This window comes from Strix uralensis, chromosome 2 (genome assembly GCF_047716275.1).
Source record: "Strix uralensis isolate ZFMK-TIS-50842 chromosome 2, bStrUra1, whole genome shotgun sequence".
In the NCBI taxonomy this organism is placed as follows: domain Eukaryota; kingdom Metazoa; phylum Chordata; class Aves; order Strigiformes; family Strigidae; genus Strix; species Strix uralensis.
The window spans coordinates 119,989,759-120,015,300 of record NC_133973.1 but is presented as its reverse complement, the minus strand read 5'-3'; the positions used below and the strand labels follow the sequence as shown (position 1 = coordinate 120,015,300).

The window sequence follows — 25,542 nt, the reverse complement described above, 5'->3', positions numbered from 1 at the left end:
GTACTTCTCCTTGGTAGACTATTCTGTAATTGTAAAATTGGTCTTGGTTGTCAGATTTGGAGTTAGTTTTTGTTGCCATTAATTCCTGAGATTACTATGCTTTAGACTTTCACTTACATGCCCACAGATAACACATTTATCTACAGCATTCACCCATCCTGACCCCATCATCTAGGTGTATAGTAAGAATCTTGTCTATGGGGAGGTGAGAGGTTCATGCTTCATTGGTGATTAGAGGGAGAAGGAAATGGCAGACACACATGCTGAGAGATGGAATTTTTATGGCTATCTAAATAATTAAATGATAAATTGATTAGTAACTAATTGGGTAACTCATAAGGTTTATTTGATTACTAGCACCATGATTTAGAAGGTCAGTTTTAGTCTTCTGATGACTTGATGTGGTTTTCATTAGCTTAGTAATAAAAGTTCATACAAGACATTTCTGGGCTAAAGGCCCAGGGGTTTTTTAGCTCCTAATCAAGTCAATTACCTTTAAATGAGGCTTTTTAAAACAAAATTAAATACAACTCTTATTTATGCCAATATAATAGTTTTTGTTTATTTAAGTAGATGTGTTAGCCCATAAAGCGAGGATGTTACTTCTTTGTAAACGGGGTATTCCTGTGAATTCTTTCTACCTGATGTGTCGTTCCTAATCTTTCTGTTCAACTTGAGCTGTAAAGGAAGTATGTCCAGTTGAACAAATACTATTCTGGTACTAACCAAGAAGTTATCCAGACACTTCTAAAATGGGTTTGGATTGTATTTCACATAAATCCAAAACAGTTGTGTGTTAGCTAGTTAGCACAGCTCAGACTTAGTGGGTGGACTTAGGGTCAACTTCTCCCACGAACTGCGCTGAACACATTCCAGAAGTAGCTTGAGATCAGTCACTTTTCCTTAATGTTTATTCAGCTATTAGCATAAATATTTAGGACCTGCCTTCCTATGCTCAATTTACTTTCTTGACCACCTACATAAAATGAGCCAAATAGGAATGCATGCTATGCATGCTACACGGCCTTAAACCAGATTAAATCTATTAACATAACAGTCTTTCTGTATCCAAGAATCAAATTAACAGATCTTTACTTGTTTTATACCAAACTTAACCACAGAATCATTCAGTTTGCAAGGAATCTCTGGAGATCTTCTAGTCCAATCCCCTGCACAGAGCAGTGTCAATGTCAAGTTGGGTTTCAAATGTCTCCAAGGTTGGAGACTTGACATATTCCCTGGTCCAGTGTTTGAATGCCCTCACTGTAAGAAAGTTTTCTTTTTTTATGTTTAAACAACATTTCTTGTATTCCAGTTTGTGCACGTTGCCTCTTGTCCTCTCACTGGACACCAGTGAGAAGTCAGTTTCCATCCTCTTAATTCCCTCCCATCGGATATTTATACACATGGATAAGATCCTCTCAGCCTTCTTTTCTCCAGTCCCAGCTCTCTCTGCCTCTCCTTGTATGACAGGTGCTCCAGTGCCTTGGTTAACTTTGTTGTCCTTCGCTGGTCTCTCTCCAGTTATTGTCCATGTTTGTTTTATACTGGGGAGCCCAGAACTGAAGCCAGCACTCTAGATGCGACTCATCAAGTCTGAGCAGAGGGGAAGGATCACAGTGATTACAAAGATGCTGTGAGGCTATGCAGGGCAGAAATCAGGAGGTCCAAAGCCCAGCTGGAAATTAATCTGGCTTCAGCAATCAAAGATAACAAGAAATGTTTCTATAAGTATGTCAATAGCAAAAGAAAGACCAGGGAGAGTCTCCATCCCCTGCTAGATGCTGAAGGAAACTTGGTAGCAAGTGATGAGGGGAAGGCTGAGGTACTTAATGCCTTCTTTGCCTCAGTCTTTAATAACAAGACTAGTTGTACTGAGGGAATCCAGCCCCCTCAGCCAGATGATAGAGACTGGGAGAACGACCCCCCCACAATCCAGGAGAGAGTCAGTGACCTGCTACATCACATAGACACACACAAGTCTATGGGACTGGATGGGATACACCCGAGGGTGCTGAAGGAGCTGGCTGGGGTGCTCGCCAAGCCGCTTTCCATCATTTCCTGGCTGACCGGGGAGGTCCCGACAGATTGGAAATTGGCCAATGTGACACCCATCTATAAGAAGGGTCGGAAGGATGATCCGGGAAATTACAGGCCTGTCAGCTTGACTTCGGTACCTGGGAAGCTGATAAAGCAGCTCATCCAGAGTATCATCTTACAACACATGCAGGACAACCAGGGGATCAGGCCCAGTCAGCATGGGTTTATGAAAGGCAGGTCCTGCTTGACAAACCTGATCTCCTTCTACGACAGAGTGACCTGCTTATTGGATGAGGGAAAGGCTGTGGATGTAGTTTACCTTGACTTTAGCAAGGCCTTTGACACCATTTCCCACAGCATTCTCCTGGCGAAACTGGCTGCCTGAGGCTTAGATGATCGCACGCTTTGCTGGGTAAAAAACTGGCTGGATGGCCGGGCCCAAAGAGTTGTGGTGAACGGAGTTAAATCCAGTTGGAGGCCGGTCACGAGTGGTGTCCCCCAGGGCTCGGTTTTGGAGCCACTCTTCTTTAACATCTTTATTGATGATCTAGACGAGGGGATCGAGGGCACCCTCAGTAAGTTTGCAGACGACACCAAGCTGGGTGGGAGTGTTGATCTGCTCGAGGGTAGGGAGGCTCTGCAGAGACACCTGGACAGGCTGGAGCGATGGGCTAAGGCCAACTGTAGGAGTTTCAATAAGGCCAAATGCCGGGTGCTGCACTTGGGTCACAACAACCCCCAGCAGCGCTACAGGCTTGGGGAGGAGTGGCTGGAGAGCTGCCAGTCAGAGAGGGACCTGGGGGTGTTGATTGACAGCCGGCTGAACATGAGCCAGCAGTGTGCCCAGGTGGCCAAGAAGGCCAATGGCATCCTGGCTTGTATCAGAAATAGCGTGGCCAGCAGGGACAGGGAAGTGATCTTACCCCTGTACTCGGCACTGGTGAGGCCGCACCTCGATTACTGTGTTCAGTTTTGGGCCCCTCACTACAATAAGGACATTGAATTACTCGAGCGTGTCCAGAAAAGGGCAACGAAGCTGGTGCAGGGTCTGGAGCACATGTCGTACGAGGAGCGGCTGAGGGAACTGGGGTTGTTTAGTCTGGAGAAGAGGAGGCTGAGGGGAGACCTCATCGCTCTCTACAGCTGTCTGAAAGGAGGTTGCAGAGAGCTGGGGATGAGTCTCTTTAACCAAGTAATAAGCGATAGGACAAGAGGGAATGGCCTCAAGTTGCGCCAGGGAAGGTTTAGACTAGATGTCAGGAAGTATTTATTTACAGAACGGGTTATTAGGCAGTGGAATGGGCTGCCCAGGGAGGTGGTGGAGTCCCCATCCCTGGAGGTGTTTAAGAGTCGGGTCGACATAGCGCTGAGAGATATGGTGTAGATGGGAACTAGCAGTGTTAGGTTAATGGTTGGACTAGATGATCTTCAAGGTCTTTTCCAACCTAGTTGATTCTGTGACGTGCTGGCAATGCTTTTCCTAATGCAACTCAGGAGGCTGTTGGCCTTCTGTGCTACAAATGCACACTGTTGGTTCGTGGTCAAGCTTGGTGTTCATGAGAACCCCAAGGTCCTTCTCTTCAGAGCTGCTTTCCAGTTGGTTGTCTCCCAGCCTGTTCTGATGCCTGGTGTTAACCCTCCCCAGGTGCAGGATTGGCATTTCCCTCTGTTGAACTTGCTGAAGAAGTACCTGGTTGGCCCATTTCTCTACCCTGTCAGGTTCCCTCAGAATGGCAGTACACCCATCTGGTGTACTCCTCCCAGTTACGTGTCCTCTGCAAACTTGCTGAGGGTGCGCTCTGTCCCGCTATCTAGGTCATTAACAAAGACATTAAGCAGTGCTTGCTCCAATATCAATCCCTGGGTACGCCAAAACTGATTGGCCTCCAGCTAGACTTTATGCCACTAATCATAACCCTTTGAGTGTAGCAGTTCAGCCAGATTTCAGTCCACCTCTCTGTCCCCTTAGCTTGCCCACACTTCATTAATTTGTCAGTGAGGATGTTATAAGAGACAGTGTCAAAAGCTTTGTTAAAGCTGCAATAAACAGCATCCACTGCTCTCCTAATCTACTGAGACAGTCATCTCACCATAGAAGGCTGAGTTTGGTCAAGCGTATTTCTGCTTCATAAATCCACGTTGACTGTTCCAAATCACCTTCACCCAGTCTACGTAATTTGTTAGGAAAGGGCTTCCAGGAGGATTTGCTCCATCACCTTTGCAGGGATCAAGGTGAGGCTGACCAGCCTGTAGTTCCCTGAATTTTCCTTCTTGCCTTCCTTGAAGATAGAAGGGATATTTGCTCCCTTCTAGTCCTTAGGAACATCCCCAATCACCACAACCTTTCAAAGATTACTGAGAATGGCCTCACAATGTCATTAGCCAGCTCCCTCAACACCCTTGAGTGCATCCAATCAGGGCCCAGCAACTCGGGAATGTCCCATCTCAGTGTTCTCTAACCTCCACTGAGGAAAAGGCTTGTCCTGTCATCTTTGCCCAACTTCCTGCACATCATGGTGAACCAATCTCTTGAGCTTGGTGGAGGTGATCCTTGAAAATCAACCAGCTCTCCTGTGCCCCTCTTCTCTCCAGGGTCAAATCACATGGAATTCTCCTGAACAGGTCAAAGTCTGCTCTCCTGAAGTCTGGGGTTGTGATCCTGCTTTTTGCCTTGCTCTTTCTTCACAGGATCCTGAATCCCACCACTCACAGTCACTGCAGCCAAGGCTGCCCCTGACCTTCACATCTCTGACCAGTTCTTCCTTGTTTGTAAGCATGAGGTCCAGCAGGTTCCCTTGTTGGATCCTCAGTCACCCATGTTAAGAAGTTATCATCAATGCACTCCAGAAACTTCCTGTATTGCTCATGCCCTGCTGTGTTGGCCAGCCTATTGGCAAAGACACTTCTGCTCTGCTTTTGGTCAGCCAGTTGGCGAAGATGCTTTTGTTCTGCTTGGTCAAGTGGATCCTACTTTTTCCTAGAAATCAGTCCTTGATTATGAAAGTCAGTCCAATGTTTGTAAAAGATGAGTCCCTGTTGCTGATACCAGCGGTGCAACCAATTGTTTACTGGTGGGATCTGTCCTTTCCCCTTCAAGAAAATAGGTAATAGTAAATAAGGACTTTAAATACTTAGAAGGAAAGATTTCAGCTTTTACATGTAAAAGAGCAATGTTCAAAGCAGTGGGGGAGATACAGGAATTCACCTGCAGTTCAGACAATCTTGTTCAAATTTCTGTGTCTAAATGTCCAGGGTCCTGTTACGAGTAACTAACTATAAATTGGCACAGTCTATTCTTTTCTTTCCACTTTGCTTTTCCAAGCTGTGGCAAATGAGTTCACTTTGGAGCTGCTAAAGGGAAATGTGCCTGTGCCCTAAGCAAGACTGTAGATAGTCTTTTGAGAGATGTTCTTGGGAGCACTCTCCTACATTCTCGCAGAAATGGGTAGCCTCTGATCTATATTCTTACTCCCATGTTGTAATACATGTACTTGATGATACCATTTACTATTAGAATTATTCTAGGTAAGAACTGCTAATTTGCCTTTAAAGGATGTATTTGATTGGGGGGTGGAAGTTGAGGGAGGATTTGGGGGAGGAAGTTTTGTGGAGAAGGTTTTGGTGAGTGATGTCCAGTAATAGAAGTTGGATGAGACAGCTGTCCTCTTCTGGAAGAATCAAACACTGTATGCTGCCCTGTCTCTCCTTTGTATGACTAAGTAAGGTTGAGGTTTCACAAGACTAACAAGTGGCACAAGAGTGCCTTACTTTCAGCCTCGCTTCTATCTTACTGCCAGGGATGCTTTCCTACCTGCATCTCATCTAGTGACTGTACAGCTGCAAAATTAGTTGATTCAGCTTCCTAATTCAGGGGAAAAAACAAGATCAGAAAGGATTGTTTTTCCATTAGACCTGTAAATGAAACATGATATTTTTGTGGTCGGGAGGTCAGCTAGGTCTGACACAAAGGAAGAAGGATGTGTCTGTGTGACTGGATATTCATATTTGTGTAACTGGTTGCATCTAGTCATCTGATGGTGGGTGGATTTGTGAGTTCCTTGAGGGCAGCACAGAACAAGGTTTGGTCCAGAATAGCTTACTCTGGCCAGCCAGAGCCAACATGGTCTAGTCTGGTAACTACTCCTGTTCCAGACAAGCTGCTTTAGCAAACTGTAGTTTGTAGTTTCTGCCTTTTGGTAGTGCTTGGAAAGCTTTTCTTATACTTTGAGATGGCATTGCTTGTCATTTGTGCTTTAAACTGAAGACAGTTGATCAGATGCATCTGTGTATTTCAAATGTAAAGCTCCAATATTGGCTAAAGAATATGAATTGGTTGAAGTTTTTCAAAAAAAAGCAAACCCCCTCTTTCAACTGAATAGCAGAAGCGTGACTTTTGCAGGCTGTGACTTGAAGAGTAGCCATTTAATTTTTGTGGGATACTTCAAATCTGGTCTTGTTCTTTCATTATTCTAGCTTTCACACACAAAGCCTAACACACACAAAGTCTTTTGTTAGAACGCTCTTACAGATGAGACCAGTTTTTCCATATGTGTGTGTAAACTTAAAATCAGAGCTGAACAGCAAATTAGATAATCCCCTAGAGCAGCTGTGGAGCTCTTGATAGACACTTGATGGACTAAGGGATAGGACCCAGGATTCAGGCATGCTGACATGACTGAGCAGTGGCCTGTGTTGACTTTCCAGGGAACTGTGTAGCAATAACCCAGCTTCATATGGTGGGGTTCTTTTGCACGTAGATGATGATGTTGTAATGTAAAATCTTCACTTAGAGTCGTAGTCCATGCAGGTAAGACAGACATTTGTCCACTGACATAAAAATGCACTCAGGACCTTATTTAGTGTAAACTGCACAGCATAGATACTAGAGAGGTAACGCATCTCAGTCAATAGTAGTTCTGTATCCCTATGCGATGAGATTTAAACTACCCTAAATTTTACCTTTACGTAAACTGAGGTAGGCAAAGAAGGTGATCTCTGCCCATCTAGCAACAGCAGATCATCAGCTCTTCACCTCTACATCTGTCTGTTCTCCAGAACTGGACCTGCTCTTCATGCATCTCAAGCTTCCTCAGCTGAGCCTCCGCAGTCTGGAACGGAGAGGAGAAGGTCCTGTTTCTCCATGAGGCAGCAGAGGCAAGGTTTTGAGGTTCTCTTTGTCCCTTCATTTTTAAGATTGCCCTTTACTGCTGAGGTTGAGAGAGAAGAGCTCCTGAAGAGAGAAATATACTGCAGCATATTTGCACAGTCCTTTTCCTTTGTTCGTCCTTTTCAAGGATAAGGTTGGAATGCTGAAAACTGCCTAAAATTGGTTATTGCCATGATACTTCTCTTTGCTGGAATCAAAGTCCAGCTTTTGCCGCCAAGAAGCAAGGAATAAGAAACCAGAGTTGTTGGCTACAAAGACAGTGGGAAAACTAATTATTTTATTCATTTGCTTCCATTCCATATTTGCTAGTTTTCACTGCCTACCTTGGGTGCCTTCAGACTTTCTTTGCTAATAGAAAAAAAGAATGAGTTTCAAATTTTATGTAAACGTAAATAAAACTTCATGTTGAAAACATATAGGCAAAACAGAAGTCTGTTGTGCTTACAGAGAGTGCAACACGAAGATAACATCTCTGTTTAGGCAACTGAGTTTTGTCCCTGTTCAGTAACCGTGAGGCAGGTCATTTGGCCATAGTAAATGGTTTGCTGATATTTTGTCTACAAAGAAGTTTTTCCACAACTGCAAATTGTGTCAACGAAAGGATGGTTTGATTGTCTTATCTGTGTCATATGTAGTTTTCATATGGCAATTTAATTGCATATGTATTCTAACAAACTAACTATTTAGCTGCATAGCCTCTTCTCAGATTGTGTGTTGCTGAGCTTGGTAGACACGACTGTATCGTGGTGCCTTGATTCAGATGTTCATTTTTCAGTGACACTGGCTGTCTAGTTTCTTAAGTTATTTTGAGAAGTCACTTTAAGGAATAGATAAAAATATTTTTCCAACAAGTAATGATCATGTGGATAGAAGCTGGTCACTGGCAGCTTTGAGCATAACTTCTCTTTGCCTGTTTTGACCCCTGACTGCTGAGTGCGTGACTCTTGCTTGGTCAGACACCCGCATGTATGCCTGGCTGGTGACCGCACTTGCCGTGCTCTGCAGAGTGCCCTCGTGCTGGAAGCCCTACAGACAGAAGATGTTTTGAAAGACGTTACAGCTTCCAAGGCTTTTTTTCCTTTGAAGACCTCAAAGCATTCAAGTAATTTGTCATGGGGTAATGGAAAAAACCATTCGGGAACTGTTTCATCTGCTTCGTGTCGGCAGCAAGATATAGATATAGAGAGATATATATATATATATATAAGGAGCAAATACAGGACTGATAGAAGGCCTGGGTTACTGAGAAATGCTTTGGGACAAATTATTTCTGTGATTAGGAAATTAGCAGAGCTTTAAAAAAAAAGATGAGGCTAGTGACAAAACCAGGCTGCCAGGCTAATGAGTCACTAATATGGTACAGGGTGGAAATTCTTATGTCTCTATGCTATGGACTGAACACCATTTTCCTCCTATGACATGATAGAAGAAGAGACCTTGATAACTCTGAATTTACCAGGCGGATCTGTGTTTTAGTTTTGTTATTCTTGTTTTTAATCAATATTTTTTTACATGGGAGTACCTTGATGTGTCCAGATTTCAGTTGTATAAAAACCTGTGTGTGTATTGCAACAGACATTATTGTAGACCTCAGCTCTAATGTCTCTTGTCATCAGTGTGTATGTTTTCTGTAGCTTTCAAAATCTGAGAGCTCTGTGTTGGTTTGAATATTGCATTAGAGCACACCAGAAGTGTTGCAACTATTCTAAGTAGTCAGTGTTTTAGGAGTGTATACCACAAGTCTTTTAAAGACAGTCACTTGAAAATCTAATTTGGGGGCTAGGAAGGTAACAGAGAAATGAAAATGTTCTTATCAGATGTTTTACCACTTTCTAACTCTCCTAGCCTAGAAAATTTTGATTGATTATTGCTCAGGAAGTGTTATACCACCTTTTTTTTCATTTAAAAATAAAACCACAGCTATCAACAGGCTAAATATAAAAGTGGTGGTGAAAAGAATCATTCATGCATGATATGAAAGAGAAATAGATACTTTGTAAGGAATATACTTTATTTTCCTTCAACTAAGAGTGGAAGATTAAACATAGTCAGCAAGCAGACCCACAGCAGTATATACCAATGTCTCACCCAGGGCTACAGCTGTCATCCTGACTTTCACATAGTTCTAATAATTGGGAAGATATTTTTTTAGAGAAAGTTTCTTGACAAAGAAATACAAACATTTCTCCTCTTTTTCTTTTTCCTTCTGATTAGTTGTCAAAGTCAGAAGAAGCAGCATGATTTCAGTCTTTTCACCATATGATGTATCATAAAGCTGATGAAGCACAAAGATCACAAAAAGGAGAGCATCAAATCTGCATGACAACAAAACAGAAGAAAAGAACAAATTTTAATTGCACATCTTTTTCACAGACTTTCTCACTAAATATTTAAATTTCTTGAAATTTGTATCCACTCAGATACCAGCTTAGGCATGTGTCTGAAAAGGAGTGGAAAAAAACGTGAAGATTTATATGAGCTATAAATCCACTTGCTCAGCAATGCAGAAAAGCTAGCATGTATTGTAATGCATTTCCCATTACTGTTTCATAGCGTTTATTTAAAATTTATGTTCTGGATGAAAGAATTTTAATAGTCTGTATTAGGCAAGAGAAAACTAAGGAGCTGAAGTGCCTGGTCCTCCCCCTGCCTTTAAAAGCGTGGCTTGAATTCCAACCTGATGGAAAGCAATAGGCAAGAATGTCCATTTCTTTCAGAAAGGCCAGGATTTCATTCCAGAAATGATCTCTCAGGCTTACGGGAAGAAACATACTGTTACTAAAATATAGTCTAACAAAATGCTTGTTCTCTGTCAGGAGTGAAAAGTAGTTTTATCCATTTGAAACCATGGAGATTGTTTAGAGTAATAACAGTACAGTGATTCCACTGGAATTTAGTAGCTGGAACAAGCCCTTCCTGACTGTTTTAAAATGGATTGCAACATGTTTATGGTTGCACGTGACCCGCTGATAGCATGAACAGTAACTTCTTGTATCAGGCTTTGCAAAGGAGCCATTATGGCTGCCCACTGGGTATTGAATGAGCACCATGTGCCCTGATTTTGTGTCGCAGAGAGATGTAATATGACTTGCCATGGCTGGAAATACTATTGGCCGTTTTTTCTATGAATGTGTGCATGTGCATTTTAAAGATGACATATCTGAGTGTGATTTGGTTTCCCATTCCTGGGAAGTTTTGAAATACATGAAGATACTACTCTTTCAGCCAAACAAGCACAGGAATAGTTGTATAGTATAAAACAAAGCCTAGAAAAAATAGTGCTGTATGGTTTATTATTACAGTGTTATTACTGTGTAACAGTGTATTACATGATATTGTCATACAAACCAGGGAATGTATTATTGCAGAAGCCTATAACCATAGCTAAACAGGATATTGAGATACCTAGATATCTTGCTGTGACAATGTTCTTAGTGTAACCCTATAGGCACAGAAGATGGACTTAAAGTATCCTTGGAGTACCCTGTGCCAGTTAAAATCTACAAATGTATATGATTATGTTTCTAGGTCCTGGCTTCAGCATCATTAGAAGAGGAAGGAGTACAGTTTCTTATTTAAATCCAGATAATGGCAGTGAGCTCTTTTTTTCCCCTCTCCACTCCACCCCCCCCCCCTCTTTTTTTTTGTTTGGGGCCTGTGACCTTCAACACAGCCTCTGCTGAGGATGGTGCTTTGTGAGAGGTGTTAGCCATGACTAGTACTCTCTGAACACCTAGACACAGGTGAATGTGTACACCACCTTCTTCACAGGCTTCTGGAATCTGAACACTATTTCAAAATTTTTCTCACTTTTACTGTGGCACTTCATCCATTGCACAATTACTCAAGCTCCCTCAAACCATCAAGGAACATACAGCAGTGCTGTTTTAGAAAGCTGGAAACACTTAAGTACTTTAAAATTGTCCTACTAAAAGAAAAAAGTTTGTCATTTTTTGTATTTTTATTTACCACAAAACATGCAAGCAGGAGGAACTTTTAGGATCCCTGATGCTATCCATCATCATATTGTCCCCTTCACAAATCACTCCATAGTGAAAGAATTGTCTTACCTTTCTGGAAAGCAGATTGTGGCATACCTGCTATATGCAACAAGCCAGCCAAGTGAAAGGTAACGGCTTGCTGCCATGCCCCTGTGTTTCTTCTGCTGCATAGAGCTGTGGGGTTGGGAGAGACCTCACAAAACTTGCTCATCTCCTCCTGTGCCTGGAGAACCCAGACTGGCCCCAGAGGAGCTGTCTGACTTGTTCTGCGAAGTGTCTGGTGAGGACACTGCCCAAAATCCATGGGCAGACTGTCCCACCGATCAGTTAGAAAGCTTTTTCTAACGTACTGTTTAACTGTTCTTTATGCTAGTTAAGGACTTTTCTGTCCTTACTCAGTGGGACTATGGTGGGTTGGCCACGGCTCCCCCCACCAGCAGAACAGGGGAGAAAATAGGAGGAACAGGAGCAAGAAAACTTGTGGGTCAAAATAATGACAGGGAAGTCACTCACCAAGTACTGTTGCATAACAAACAGACTCAGCTTGGGGAACTTAATTTAATTTATAGCCGCTTAACATAAATATTTAGTTACTGATTCAGGTATTAGGAAACAAAAAAGACAGACATTAAAATACTTAGGGGGAAAGACATGTCTCCTTTTCCCAGGCTTGCTTCACTCCAAACACCTGTCCTCTCCACTTTCTTATCACAGCTTCACTCCAGACACCTCTCCTATGCCTTGTCCTGGCTGCAGGTGACACTCAGTCCCTTCAGAGAGGCAGGGGGGTTGGAATCAAGACGTCGCAGTTTTTCTCTGCTGCTCCTTTCTTCTTGCACTTTTCCTGTTCCCCACAGGCTGCAAGTCCCTCTGGGGGTGTACCTGCTCCTCATGAAGCACCTCCTCTAGCCCCGGTGTTCCCTCATTCCCTTCACCTCCACTGTTGAGCTGGGTACCAAAAGTTTTCCATGGACACCCAATGATTGCTGTCTTCTATTTTAATTGCCTTCTGTATATTAAAGATTGTTTTGTTCATCCACAGGCTGTCTTTTCTCTCCAGATTAACTAAATGCACTTCCTTCAGCCTTTCCCCATAAGTCTTGGTTCACTTTCTTTTGGATTCTTTCCAGTTCATCTGTGTCTTTTGTAATATGTTGTGCCCGAAACTGGATGTAGAAGTTGGCTGTGGACTCTTTTGCCTTTAGAAAATTACATAATTGCGTCTTTTGCCTTACCTCAGACAGTTATTGCACAACAGATGCACCTCTTCTGTTTTGCTTCTGTCTGATCGGTTTCTGCTTAACTGTCTCACCACGGCTTTTTTAATATACAATTAATTTCTTCTTCTGAAGTGCAGTACTAAGCAAATTCTTTGTTTTGTCATGTTGATTTTGGACAGTCTCTCCAGTTTTTCTAATCTGTCCTGAAGAGTGCCTGTCATCCACTTGAGCTTGGAGACCACCTACTCTATCTTTCCCTGTTCAGATGGGACCTCAGAGTTCCTGCAGCAGGGATCTGCTGTCTCTTCCCCTGCGGCCATGCACACTGGCACTCAGTACTCATCTGCTGGCATTTCCTAAGCACATTGCACTTTTTCATGTTGGTATTTCAGGCGTCCTGCTTTCCCTCGTCAAATCTCTGTGGTGGCTGTTACACCCTGTACTTTTGGATGGGCTATGAGGATTTTTAATACTCCCTACTTATATTTTTCATTACTTGCAAATCTGTGTATATAGATATTTGGGTAAGGCTCAGACTGACTCCCGGCTGCCTTTAGAAACCACGGAGCAAGTGAAGAGCGTGGCTTTGAGATCTGCGTTTCGCTGTGCTCTGTTTACAGTCATAGAAATGCAAAGTCATATAATAAGGAATTTTAATGTGTTTCAGCCATGGAAACAAAGAAGTATTTTCCTGTCGAGGAATCAAATTGGCGGTAGACTGGTTTTTGGAAAGAGGCCACAAGGATGTTACTGTGTTTGTGCCAGCATGGAGGAAAGAACAGTCAAGACCTGATGCTCTTATCACAGGTAAGCTCTGTTCCACCTTCGCTGGTTTGTTTGATGCTTTGCACAGCATTCTACTGCTCAAATGAACAAATCTTTAGAAATGAAAGACTATAATAGAAAGTATCTTTGGTGCAGTAACTTCATTGTGATCTTCAGGAAGGAAAAAGGCAAAGCAATGCCGTCCCCAAGTCTTCCTGTTCTGCTCGCCTGATAAATTTTCCATTAACATTGCTACTTATTTCTTGAAGAATGTAATTGCCATTTTTTAAATCTGTTACGCCCATGTAGCATTGGCAGTGAAGAGGTTTGTAGTTAGTGATTCGCTGGGTGATCTAGTAGTGAGCAGATTCTGCCAGGCTGGCCTGTCTGCCAGTCACCTGCTGTGAGTCACTGCCCATGCTTGGGGTTACGGGAATTGTCCTGACAGAAAGGGAACGGTTCCCCTTTTCATCATTACTATTAGCAAGTGAGACAGCTTTTGAAAATTTTAATTCTGAACATGTTTATCTAGGAAAAAAAAAAAGGTGTAGAGGTTTTTATTTCTTGATCAGACTAATTGATTCTGTATGAAGGCTGGAGAGTCATCCTCCTTCTGCCCTAAAGTTGAAGCAGAGGAGAATTCGGGGTTAAAAAAATCCCTAGAATTTAGGTGGGAGGGGGAATTAGGGTTTTTTGGGTTGTTGGGGTTTTTTTTAAATATGGCTACCTTTAAAGGGAGGGGAAACTTTTGAAAGTAGTAGCTATGGCTTCTAATAGAGTATGGAAGTATGTTTTGATTACCATGTGCATTTTCAAATATCTGGAAAGATCTTCACAATATTTCATTTGCTTAATTGCTACTGGAATATATCATGTTGATGCAAGAAAATATTTGGAAAGCTGCTGTTCTCCCCTCATCACAGGCACCGTGGAGCCTTTCTCTTGAAGTCTTTCTCTTTCACTGTACTGGTGTTTGAGGTATGAGAAGACCATTGGCTACGTAATAAAGATTTGGCTATTTAGAAATAAATTGTGACATCTACTAGAGCTGTGGATAGGGCTAGAAGCCCCAAAAGGAGTTTCAAGAAAGTAGCAAGATTGTTGTCTAGCAATGAAAAATCAGTTTGCTATGTGTCATCATGGACCCTGAAAATGGGAGGAAGATCAAAGAAGCTTATTGTATCTTCTGTAAAACAGGTTCCTCAGTTTTCTTATCAGGATGCAGGGAACCTATTTGCTACCAGTCTTGTGAAATATATTGTGCTGACACTCCGTTTCCAGAGATATGCACCTGAAATATGTGGCCGCTTGAAATTTTGAAAAAGTCTTAGATGACTAACGTGAAGATGGTTCTAGATTGTTGATATTCATGAGAAGCTTCTTGGACTAAACAACAGCTGCATCTTTCTTTTTATTACTTATTAATCATCACATGGCAGACATTTTTTATTATTTCTTAGTGGGGGAAAAAGATCACCTTCCATCACACTCTTATTCATCATTTTCGACATGGCAAGGGGGGATTACAAAAAGATTGGATTTAATTTAAAATCTTGTGCACATTCTACTAAGTGGATAAATGCTTTTATCAAATATATTGCTTATATGTCATATTAATGCCTATTTCTTCCTGTTGGAGTCTTTTTTTTTCTCTTAGATGGAACATGTTCCCTGTCAAGTTTCTTGTGCTACAAAACAGTTGAGTTATTTGAGATCTCAACTGTTATTAAGAGGCATGACTCATATTCACTGCACAAGCATCTTCTGCCACTTTAGATGTTGCCTAGCTTTTTGTTTATTTTTCTTTCACAGCTTGTCTGTTCTGAGGAGATTAACAGCTAGGAGAATCAACGCAAGGGGTATGTGCCCCAGTGCTGGGTACAACCTACTTGGTAGTCTGAACCCATCTTGTAAAGCTCCTTGAGATCTCCAGGTTCCACACAGAGAAGGAGAAAATGTTTTTGGATAGGTGATTGACAGACTGTGTAGGACAAGAAGGAATTAAAAATGTTAAACATGCTTATTTAGCAGGATTAAAGAGAGATCTGTTTGGATTTGACAAGACCTTATATATAAATTTGTAAACCCTTCAAGGAAAGATACATTCTGAACTAGTACCGGAGGTAAAAAAAACAAAACCAACAACCACATCTGCTGGGGGTTACAAGATGACATCAGAGGTCCTTTTAGGGGTTGCTGTTAATGTTTGTGAAGAGTCTGAGTGTTTGTACAGAACGTTGTTTTTTTAGTCCTGAGTACTAGTAGCAAGCCTTTCTCTTGATGGGCAGAGACTTCAATGAGACAGACCCATTAACATGAGCTACTGGAATTATTTCAAAACATGTTTCTTGCTGGGTACCACAAAGAGATGGAAGAGGTCTGTCTCTATCAAGGGGTTCAGTTATGGGAAACCCTTGACTGTACTTGGATGATGCCCTCCTATTCACTGAAATGTTCAGCAGTGTTTAAAACCACCCCTTCAACCATAGGAGTTTTTCACAAGCATTTTGATAAGTACTGTTTCTTTAGAGCCACAGCAACATGAACAAGGTCCCCTGTGTTAGTCTTAGAGAAATGGAGTGGAGCAGGAGGTTTTGATTTGTTTGTGGGTTTTTTTGAAAGTATTGCCAGTTGACTGCTGACTGTAATTTCAGATATCATATATCAGACACATTCTGCTGGACTATAACCATTTAAGACATGTTTAGTCCTAAGCACTTGGGTTTCCTTCCTCAAATCTAATGTCTATGGAGATTAGGTAAACATCTTTTTCTTTTCTTTCTTTTTCCTTTTTAACTTTTGATTCTTATTCCTTGTAGATCAAGAAATCTTGCGTAAATTAGAAAAGGAGAAGATTCTTGTGTTCACACCATCCCGCCGAGTGCAAGGGAGAAGGGTGGTATGCTATGATGACCGATTTATAGTGAAGTTGGCCTTTGAGTCAGACGGCATCATTGTTTCTAATGATAACTACAGGGATCTAGCTAATGAAAAGCCTGAATGGAAGAAGTTCATAGATGAACGCTTGCTGATGTATTCATTTGTTAATGACAAGTAAGTCATTCTATCTTTATACATGGCACTAAAATAATTGAGGAAAGGACAGTTTGAAGACCTGTATGAATTTCTTACCTTACACCCAAATCATTAGGTACATGTAGGAAAACAGGAGGAATAGTCAATCATAAATTTGGTCTTCTGATTAAAAGTACTTGAAATCTGTTTTTTGCTAGAGCTTTTTTATAACAATATCTTTATATATTTTTATGCTGGTTTTTTCCTCTTTTGGTATGTGCCAATGTATATTGATGTATATTTGATGTAGACTCTGGTATAATATTCCAATTCTCCTGATATACTGAGCCAGCATTTTTGAGTGCCTGTGGTTAGGCTCCTAAATCCTAGAGTCATAGAAAAACCCATGTTGGAATGAACCTCAGGAGGTCTCTAGTTCAACTGCCTGCTTAGATCCAGCTATGGTATCTTCATACCCAGCATATGGATCAACTGCAGCTACTGCTGGTGGCTTCTTGCAGTGGGAGGGACTCAGCACTCTGCCAGGCAGGCTCTTGTATTTGAGTGCCTAAATACTGATGCAAGAGTCCTAGACAATCAGCACAGTTTTGCGAAGTTAGTTGTGGTGTTTTAAGAAATCGCTGCCTGTATTGCTGCTCTTACTTTGATTTAGGAATGAATGGTTTGTGTGCAGCCCTGCTTTGCCACAGAGCAGTCAGTTGAGCTAGACTAAAGGTGTCTGAAGCAGACTAGGGGTGTCCACACAGTCTGTTTCTGTGACTCATCTCTTGGGCAGCACCTGCAGCTGAAAAGTGGCCTTTCAAAACAGCTCTCAAAGTACCCAGGCTTAAAAGTGTCAGCTTGGCAGGTTATGATGGATACAGTCACAAGGTTCTTGGTCATTACACGAGGAATATGAAGACTTGTTTGCTTCCATAATACTTTTTTTTTTTTTTTGCTTTATAGATTTATGCCTCCTGATGATCCTCTTGGCCGCCATGGTCCAAGTCTGGACAATTTTCTTAGAAAGAAGCCTATTGTGCCAGAACATAAGAAGCAACCATGTCCATACGGTAATTTGATTTGACAGTTTTCTGTACTGCTGGGTCTGGGGACCAAACTTCTGCTTTATTTTAACACTGCCAAAAATAAAAACTTTGTAAAAGAGGTTTTTACATTGTTGTCTTAGCCTGACAGTGGTTGAAATGCTGAGCTGATGGAGGAAACTGAAGTGATTTTTTTTCATGTCCTAGTTAGAGAACATTTCTATCCGCTAGTTGAACTAAAGGAACAACTTTATTAATCATTCATGGGAATAGACCCAAAACAGCACCTAAATTCTGCAGGATCCAGAAAGCCCTCTTCTAATGTGATTCGGTCATAAGACATCTAACTTTTCTTCCAGAAAATTGATTGAGCTATCTGAAGTTTAACTACTGAGCATCCCTACAGGCACACCACCATCTTGGCTGAGCCGAAACCTGCTGGTCTTATGACTCTGTGGGACTTTTCCTGTTAAGTTTTCTGTCTGTATATCTACTTGGCCCTATAGAGCAGGTGTGTACAGACACACTGACAGTGTCATATTCAGCTCAAAATGTGGCTGGTAGCATTGGTCTGCATTCCTAGAGCGCTAGCTGCAGCACATTGCCACTGCCCCTTTTTCCCCACAATACAAGAAAGGAGATCTTAGATCTCACCCTGTGTCACACAAAACCATTTGCAAGATCTTTCAATTCATTGGTAAAGCTTTAAATGAGGGGCGTTTCCATTGTTTGATAACAGATTTTGGTTGAAGTCTTTTTTTATCTGATTATGTTTGTATTCACAGGGAAGAAATGTACCTATGGACACAAATGCAAATACTATCATCCAGAAAGAGGAAATCAGCCTCAGCGATCTGTAGCTGATGAACTTCGTGCCATGTCTAGAAGCACAGCTGCCAAAACTACAAGTGAAGGAGGACTGGTAAAAAGCAATAGCGTTCCCTGTAGCACTAAAAATGACGGCACTTCTGAGCTGAAGCGTGCTGCTCCAAAGAGGCAATCAGATCCTAGTATAAGGACTCAAGTCTATCAGGACTTGGAGGAAAAGCTTCCCACCAAAAACAAATTGGAAACCAGGTCTGTACCTTCTTTAGTTAGTATACCAAGTTCCTCTGCTGCAAAACCCCAAAGTACTGCACCTTTAACTAACGGCCTTCCATCCGGAGTTCACTTCCCACCTCAGGATCAAAGACCACAGGGACAGTATCCTACAGTGATGATGGCAACCAAAAATCACGGAACGCCAATGCCTTATGACCAGTATCCAAAATGTGAGTCTCCTGTGGATGTAGGGTATTACTCTATGCTGAGTGCATATTCAAATCTAAGTATATCTGGTCCACGTAGTCCCGAAAGGCGCTTCTCCTTGGACACAGATTATAGGATTAGCTCTGTAGCTTCTGACTGTAGCAGTGAAGGGAGCGTTAGCTGTGGCAGTAGTGATTCCTACGTGGGTTACAGCGATCGTTCTTACATGAGTTCACCTGACCCACAGCTAGAGGAGAACTTGAAGTGCCAACATATGCACCCCCATGGCCGCCTTAACACTCAGCCCTTCCTACAGAGCTACCACGAGCCTCTCACACGAGTGCAAAGCTATAGTCACGAAGAACCAAAGCATCACCACAAACCTCCAATTCCATACATGGCTGTGCATCTACAGCATCCAACAGTCGGTGCTCGCGCTAGTTGTCCAAATGACTACTCTACATCTCAGAGTTCGTCACATTCAAAGACCATGCATCTGGGGAGAGCCCTCGTGTCCACGAGAATAGACAGCGTTTCAGACTCACGTTTATATGATAATTCTCCATTAAGACACAGAAAGCCTTATTCTGGCCAAGATGGGCTTGGAAGTTGGGATAGGCAGAGTTACGGGATGGATGCATACGGCTACCGCCAGACCTACTCCTTGCCAAGTAACCCCACACAGCCGTGTTATGAGCAGTTTGCCTTCCAAAGCTTACCTGAACAGCAGGACCAGACCTGGCGTGTACCTTACTGTGGAGTCCCTCAAGACCTTCCAAGGCACCAAGACACCCGGGAGAAGGTTTACATTAACCTCTGCAACATCTTCCCCCCTGATCTTGTGAGGATCGTTATGAAGAAGCACCCTCACGTGACGGACGCTCAGCAGCTCGCTGCAGCCATCTTAGTGGAAAAATCTCAGCTAGGTTATTGAGAGATGATGCATCTTTGTGGTGTCTAGTAGTTTTCAGCTCAGCTCTAATGCTGAGGGAGGTTTGCTACAATAGCATTTGGGATCTCCTTCTCAGCAAGGAGGTTATATAGTAATCCGTTTATGTGAAGTACTGTATCCTGGAGTCTGTATGTATAGCCCCATGCATCGGAAGTACCAGATATGTTTTGTGTTCTAGTTTGAAAATTTTTAAATGGCTATTTTCACAGCTGGAGAATGTTCCAGTTTAAATTAATATATATATATATATAAAAAAATAATCTGTGGTTTCTGGTTATAATCTTTGGTGCATCAGGGGTTTATATGCAGCACTTTCTATCCTTGTTACATGTTGTTGGGATTTTTGGTTTTGTTTTTTAACTTGCTGGATGTTTGTCCTAGAGCTGCAGAAAACAACCTGCAGAAAAGGGATTTTGCTACTTCTGGCAGACAATTTTCAAGCCAAGTTTTTTAACTTTTTACAACACCATAAGTATGTATGTATGTTTGTTTGTTTGTTTGTTTGTTTTGTGAGCTTTTTTGTGCTATAATCATCTATTTATAGGAAACAAAGATTTACTACAGCACTGACTTCATTTTTTTTAAACAAATCATTGTTACTAGTTAACAGTGAAATGGGTAACAGTATATTGGTAATTTATAGTATGGCACTTTTCATTGCTTTCTTTGTTTTGTTTAAATAGTTACATGTTTTGTTGATGCAGTTGATTAGTAAGATCAGATGCAATCAGAGGAGGGAAGAAAAATCTTTTTTTTAAAAACTAATTTATGGATAAGGTAAAAGCCTTATTGCCTGATTTTCAAAGGCGCTGAGAATTTGCAGCTGCCTTTGAACATAACAGAAGCTGCAAACTCTCAGAACCTTCTCCCCAAACCAGGCCACCCTGTTTCAGTTCCCATCTGTTGTTACCCAGCTCTGTGTATTTCTGGTCAGTAGAAGGGGGCCTGAAATCACAGGGTCCCATTTAGTTGTTTTATGTGTTTTTTCTTTGTATTGCTGCACAAGTGTACTGGATAAAATATGCTTTTCATAAAATATTTACCTGTTTTTAAATGAATTTAATTATCTCAATGCAAATTTTGTATTTAAGATACTGTTTGATTTTTCTTGCTATTTATCAAGGCTGGCCTGAAAAGGTTTTGTGTGTTGAGGATATGCAACATTTATTAACTGCACTATGGTAATGATATTGTAGTTCAAAATAATAACTTAAACTTTTTTTTTCTTTCCTGTTTCAGCTGGGGAGGGGAGGGTTGCGGGGAGAGAAGATACCGTATGTGTTCCTGAAATTAGTTTTCGGCCTGTTGCATCGTGTAGGCCTGATTCTTGCCACAAATAGTGTAGTGTTAGAAACAGACAAACCAAGTCTGTTTTAGTATTAGTAAGGGATATTTCTGGTTTTAAGTCATGGGTTTTACTAGCACCTCTTAAGCTTTTTTATATATATATAATAGAAATAGATTTTGCAATTGATGTCAGATGTACTTATGTGACTGACTGCCGACAGTTTTAGGTTTCCATCCATTGTAACAATGTTCAGTGTTAAAAAAAAAAAAAAATCATTAGTTTACACTATTACTGCTGATAATTTTGGTACACGTGCTGGAATTTAAAGTAAGGCCCTGAAGAACCAGAAAGTACCTTTTACTGTTGATACAAATTGTATCTTTTTAACTGAGAAGTATTTTGATTTGTAGATTTAGTAGAGACGCAAATGTATAACTATAACTAGTCTTTTGGGCAACATTTTATCCCTTATTTAAAAATTAGAGATTTCAGACATAGAATAGACTTAGGCAAGTAAAAGTAGATATTTATTTAGGTGTCTGTCTCAATTTCACATATTAAAAAGAAAAAAGAAACTATTGGCATCTTCTTCCTTCTAAAAATCTTTGTAGTGGGAACTCACTAAAATAAAGGTAAAATGCTGCCTGAAAATGATGTCCAAGCACCTTTGAATACGAAGACGTTTTCACTACTTGTGTGACACTGTGTGTTGCAGTAAGTAGGATTTGGGTATACAGTAGATGCTTCTAAAGAGCATTGTGCTTATAGACATATCCAATAATCTGAACCGTGTTCAGCAAACCAATTCAGGACATAGTGCTCATGCAGCTTCCACTGCTGATGTGCTGCGGGATCTGCCGTCGCCTGTCCCTGCAGCAATACCAGAGGGGCTCTACACCATCTGTCCTGCGTCTGTTTAGGGAGAGGACCTCTTCACCTGTGGCAACAGTTTTTCCCTGGATTTGGTTGGTCGCCATCCGTAGAGCATGTTTTAATGTAGGGATTGATGCAGCGCTGACGCTGAGGTTTGGACTGGGAAATGGGTCTCATCTTAGTTGTACACTAAGATTTTTTTAAATTGAATTACACTTAAGTACTACACCATAGTGTAGATGCAGCTGTTTTAATAATGCAATTATTATATTTGTGTTTTTAATGGGTTTCTACATTTATTTTTTATGTAGGAATTTAATTCTGCCAAAAGTTGAATTCCTTTTAAGCATGAACAGAAATGTATATGTAATAGAGGTGTTTCATCTTTTTCCCTATCACATGAGCATCAGAATGCTTCCTATCATGTACCTGTAGCAGTCTGGCCTAGAGTATTGGATCAGCAGGCTTAATTAACCACATTGTTAAAATTGTGTGAGGAGACACATGAGACTCTGTGCTCTAGCGCCCAGGCCTGGGTTATCGGTATTGATTGCCTCCGCGTACGTTTAATGCAGTATTGAATCCCTGAAAGTGTGTTGATTGCTAGGGAATTCTTGTAATAGGTTCTGTGCTTTGTACTCAAGCACTGAAAATGCTTTAAAAGTATAAGAATAGGAGTAATATGGTGGTTTTTAATGTTGTGCAATGATGTGCTAGTTCCTCTTAGACTCTCTTATGTTGGGTAAAGCAAATTTACTGTGGACAAAATATTGGCCTTGATATTTCCTTTGGTTTTGCTGTGATAATAAAGAGAATGAGGAGTTGCATGTGAACTCTTCCACAATGAAGAGATCGGTCTGTATATTTAACAGTCTTTAGAGAGGACACCAGCAATAAACATGAACGCAGTGATACTGGTCAAATGCTACCTTTGTCAGTGTAATTGTGTTGATGCAAATAACCGAACTATAACATCCCGTGTTACTTAAACAGTAAAGGTAGTCCAGTGATACTGTCTTTGCCCTAGCTGAATGCTAGAATTGCAGTGAAGGATTAAGTACCTTCAAGTTAGGCCTGTCCCACCACTAAGAGGGCAACAGTTTCCCTTGTCTTCAGTACTTGAGAGTTGTTTTGATACTTAGCAGAAACTTCATATTTTTAGGTACAATCCCAAGCTATCAGAGCTGCATCAGTAATAGTATATAGATACACAGTATTTTGAATGCACATTTACATTAGGAATCTGCCCACAACTGTTTTGTATACAACGTGTTGCCAATATTTAGAGGTTTTAAAAATGTCCCATGGACACCTAATTTGGAGCTAAATATGCCCAGTCTATTAATAACTTTGCTGTCTTTTTTTTTAAATGTATGTGTGTGTGCATAGATATGTGTATATACACACTCACATACACTTGGCAAGTGGGTTTAAGGCTACCACTAATAGTCTGAGGTAAGATCATATCTTTTCAGGTGTCCTATTTCCTTTGGTATGTCTGAATTGTAGCTTGGTCCTTCACTGCAAAATAGCTCTGGGGAGAGCCAAAAGCCTGATGTGTTCGTGTGACACCCCAAAAAGAAGGGGTGCCAGGCCGGTGAAGCCCTTCAAGGGGACTTTTGCAGCCTTGGAATATGTGGACTGTTGTTGAGCTATTGATGATCATCTGCTGTGAAAGTCATAGCTAGTGGTGAACTCTTTTCCAAAAATATCAAAGCTATCGGTGTAAGCCAGAGTACCTCACTTGGAACGGAAAGCCGGAGGTGTTTGCCCCAGCAAGGTGAGCACCAGAGAACTAAATGCCTTGGCTGAGAGATACCGCAGCATCTTGCCACAGTAAGAGACTACCAAAACATTTATCAGTTTTATCAGTTGATGGTTTGACCAAGGTATTTTCAATGTGTAAAGCTTGAAAAATGAGACACAATGCTTTCATACTCTCTGGAGCATTTATAAAAATACCCAACTGAGTTTTCATTGCTACTGAAAATATAAAATACTGTGCAATTAAAGAGACCATTTTTTAAAATAAAAATAATTTAGAAATTATTTATTTTGATTTACAGTGTGACTCTTGCTAATTTATTCCTTGCATTATAAGGCCGTGGTGGAGTGCCATTTATATTTTTTATTTATCATAGGAACTAAAACTGCTGAGAAGGAAAAACAATAGATTTAAACTTAAAACAAAATTCTATGGCCTTGTTTTGTTTTTTATAAAAGGGTTGAGATTTTATAAATGTCAATTCATGTGTTTTATATACTTTGTAAATTTTAGAGTTCAAGAATTTTGTTCAAATTAAATATGTATGTGCACATGATTTAGACTAACCTTGTAACTAATCCTAAAATCATCTGTGTTAAATGATTGTTCCAGCTAACCTTTTGCTAGGGAACGTGAGAGATGTTCAGACTTCATCTTTAGATGTTCTAGACTACATTTCATATATCTTAAGATTTCATCAGAAACTGGTGATCTAGTTACCTAATCCCATGTGAAATGTCTGTTTGCATGTGAATCATCCTACTGTACGCTGGCTTTTCCTTGCAGTGCATTACAAGGTAATACACTGGTACATGTGAAGGATGTGGTAGATGTTTATAAAGACACTATCAAATACAGTGTGTTGTTCATAGTTATGAGTAGGCTTTAAATAATTTTCCAGCTTCCATTTTCAGGTCTTAAAGAGTTGTCATAACTTGTGCTTGAACTGTTTATTACTCTATCTACCCTTTAATCTAAAGGATTGCAATAGTTCCGTCCCCTCTCTTAGACTTAATAGCTGTTGGAGGCCCCAGTTTCCTGAACACTTACATGTGTGCCTGACTTCAGTACAAGTACTTGCATGGTCCAATTTTAGTAGCATTAGAGAAAACCTGACTAAAACTGGTGTATGTGTAAGTGTGGGAAGGCTGGGGACTTGAGGAGCGTAGCTGGGGAACCACCTGCTCCCAAGAAGAGGCAAGATCTCACTGATGGTGACAGGTCATTTGGCCAGGATTGCACTTTGGGGTCATTGGGAACACCCACAAACCAAATCCACTTCAAGGTTTAAGCACATCCATCCTCCATGTTTCAAAGGTGCAACAATCTGCTCTTCACCTTGTAAGACAAAACTTCTCTGCTTTTTGTAGAACAACGTTTTTTTTTGGTCTCAGACGAAGTCTAATTTACTACATTAGGTTGGCTGGTTGCTTACTTTTTATTTATCTATCTGAATGACATTATTAACAAAACTGATACTTAAAAACTGTTTTACCAGCATATTACAGAACATCCTGCAAGGAAACAGAAATGCAGATACAGCAGCAATAATTGTGTTTTGTAGTTCTTTTCCCCTAATTATCTCTGTACTTGTGTTGAGTAGGTGAGATTTAAATACTGTCCTGAAGTCCTCTTCAGCAAAAACATTAGTTAAAAATAATGTTTGGACTACTTGATAAAGCAATTGTCAAACTGGCTCTTTGTTCCTTCACTGGTTGTTCTGTATTATTTCTGTGATGTGACTATTCACATCTTAAAACCACCTTCTGAACCATACAAAAAACCATGTACATGGATTCTGCTTTTAGAGAAAAAAATAAAGATTCATTTTCCTCAGTGATGGGCTGTTTTTTTCATAAAAAAAGTAATCTTGAGAGCAGGTAGCAGTGTGTTATAGAGAGCTCTGTGTTCCTTCCTGCACAACAAAACTGCTTGCTTTGAGTAAATTTACTCAGTGTTTCAAGCATATAAATGATTACATATTATCAGTTCATTTTTAATGTAATAGTTCATACTTAATAGGCTCTTTCCCCTCATTTTTGCTGACTAAGAAAACTAAAACTCGGGGGTTAAGTAACCACATCAGTCATTTAGTAGCAAATTTGGATTTAGACATTGTGCCAGGGGACCCAGTCTCCTTTCGAGTACTGATACACATCTGT

The 25,542-nt window shown here is 40.9% G+C and overlaps 1 protein-coding gene across 2 annotated transcripts in view; it reads left to right on the top strand.

Moving 5' to 3' along the window:
• The window catches only part of ZC3H12C (zinc finger CCCH-type containing 12C), a 46,562-nt gene extending 21,346 nt beyond the window's left edge, over positions 1 to 25,216 (top strand). For both annotated transcript variants that reach the window (XM_074860113.1, XM_074860112.1), the window contains exons 3-6: positions 13,096 to 13,235; positions 16,013 to 16,247; positions 17,175 to 17,281; positions 18,040 to 25,216. In XM_074860113.1, coding sequence (XP_074716214.1) covers positions 13,096 to 13,235; positions 16,013 to 16,247; positions 17,175 to 17,281; positions 18,040 to 19,436 — 1,879 coding nt within the window. In that variant the 3' untranslated portion in view covers positions 19,437 to 25,216. The remainder of the gene's footprint in view (positions 1 to 13,095; positions 13,236 to 16,012; positions 16,248 to 17,174; positions 17,282 to 18,039) is intronic.
• Positions 25,217 to 25,542: the final 326 nt, after the last annotated feature.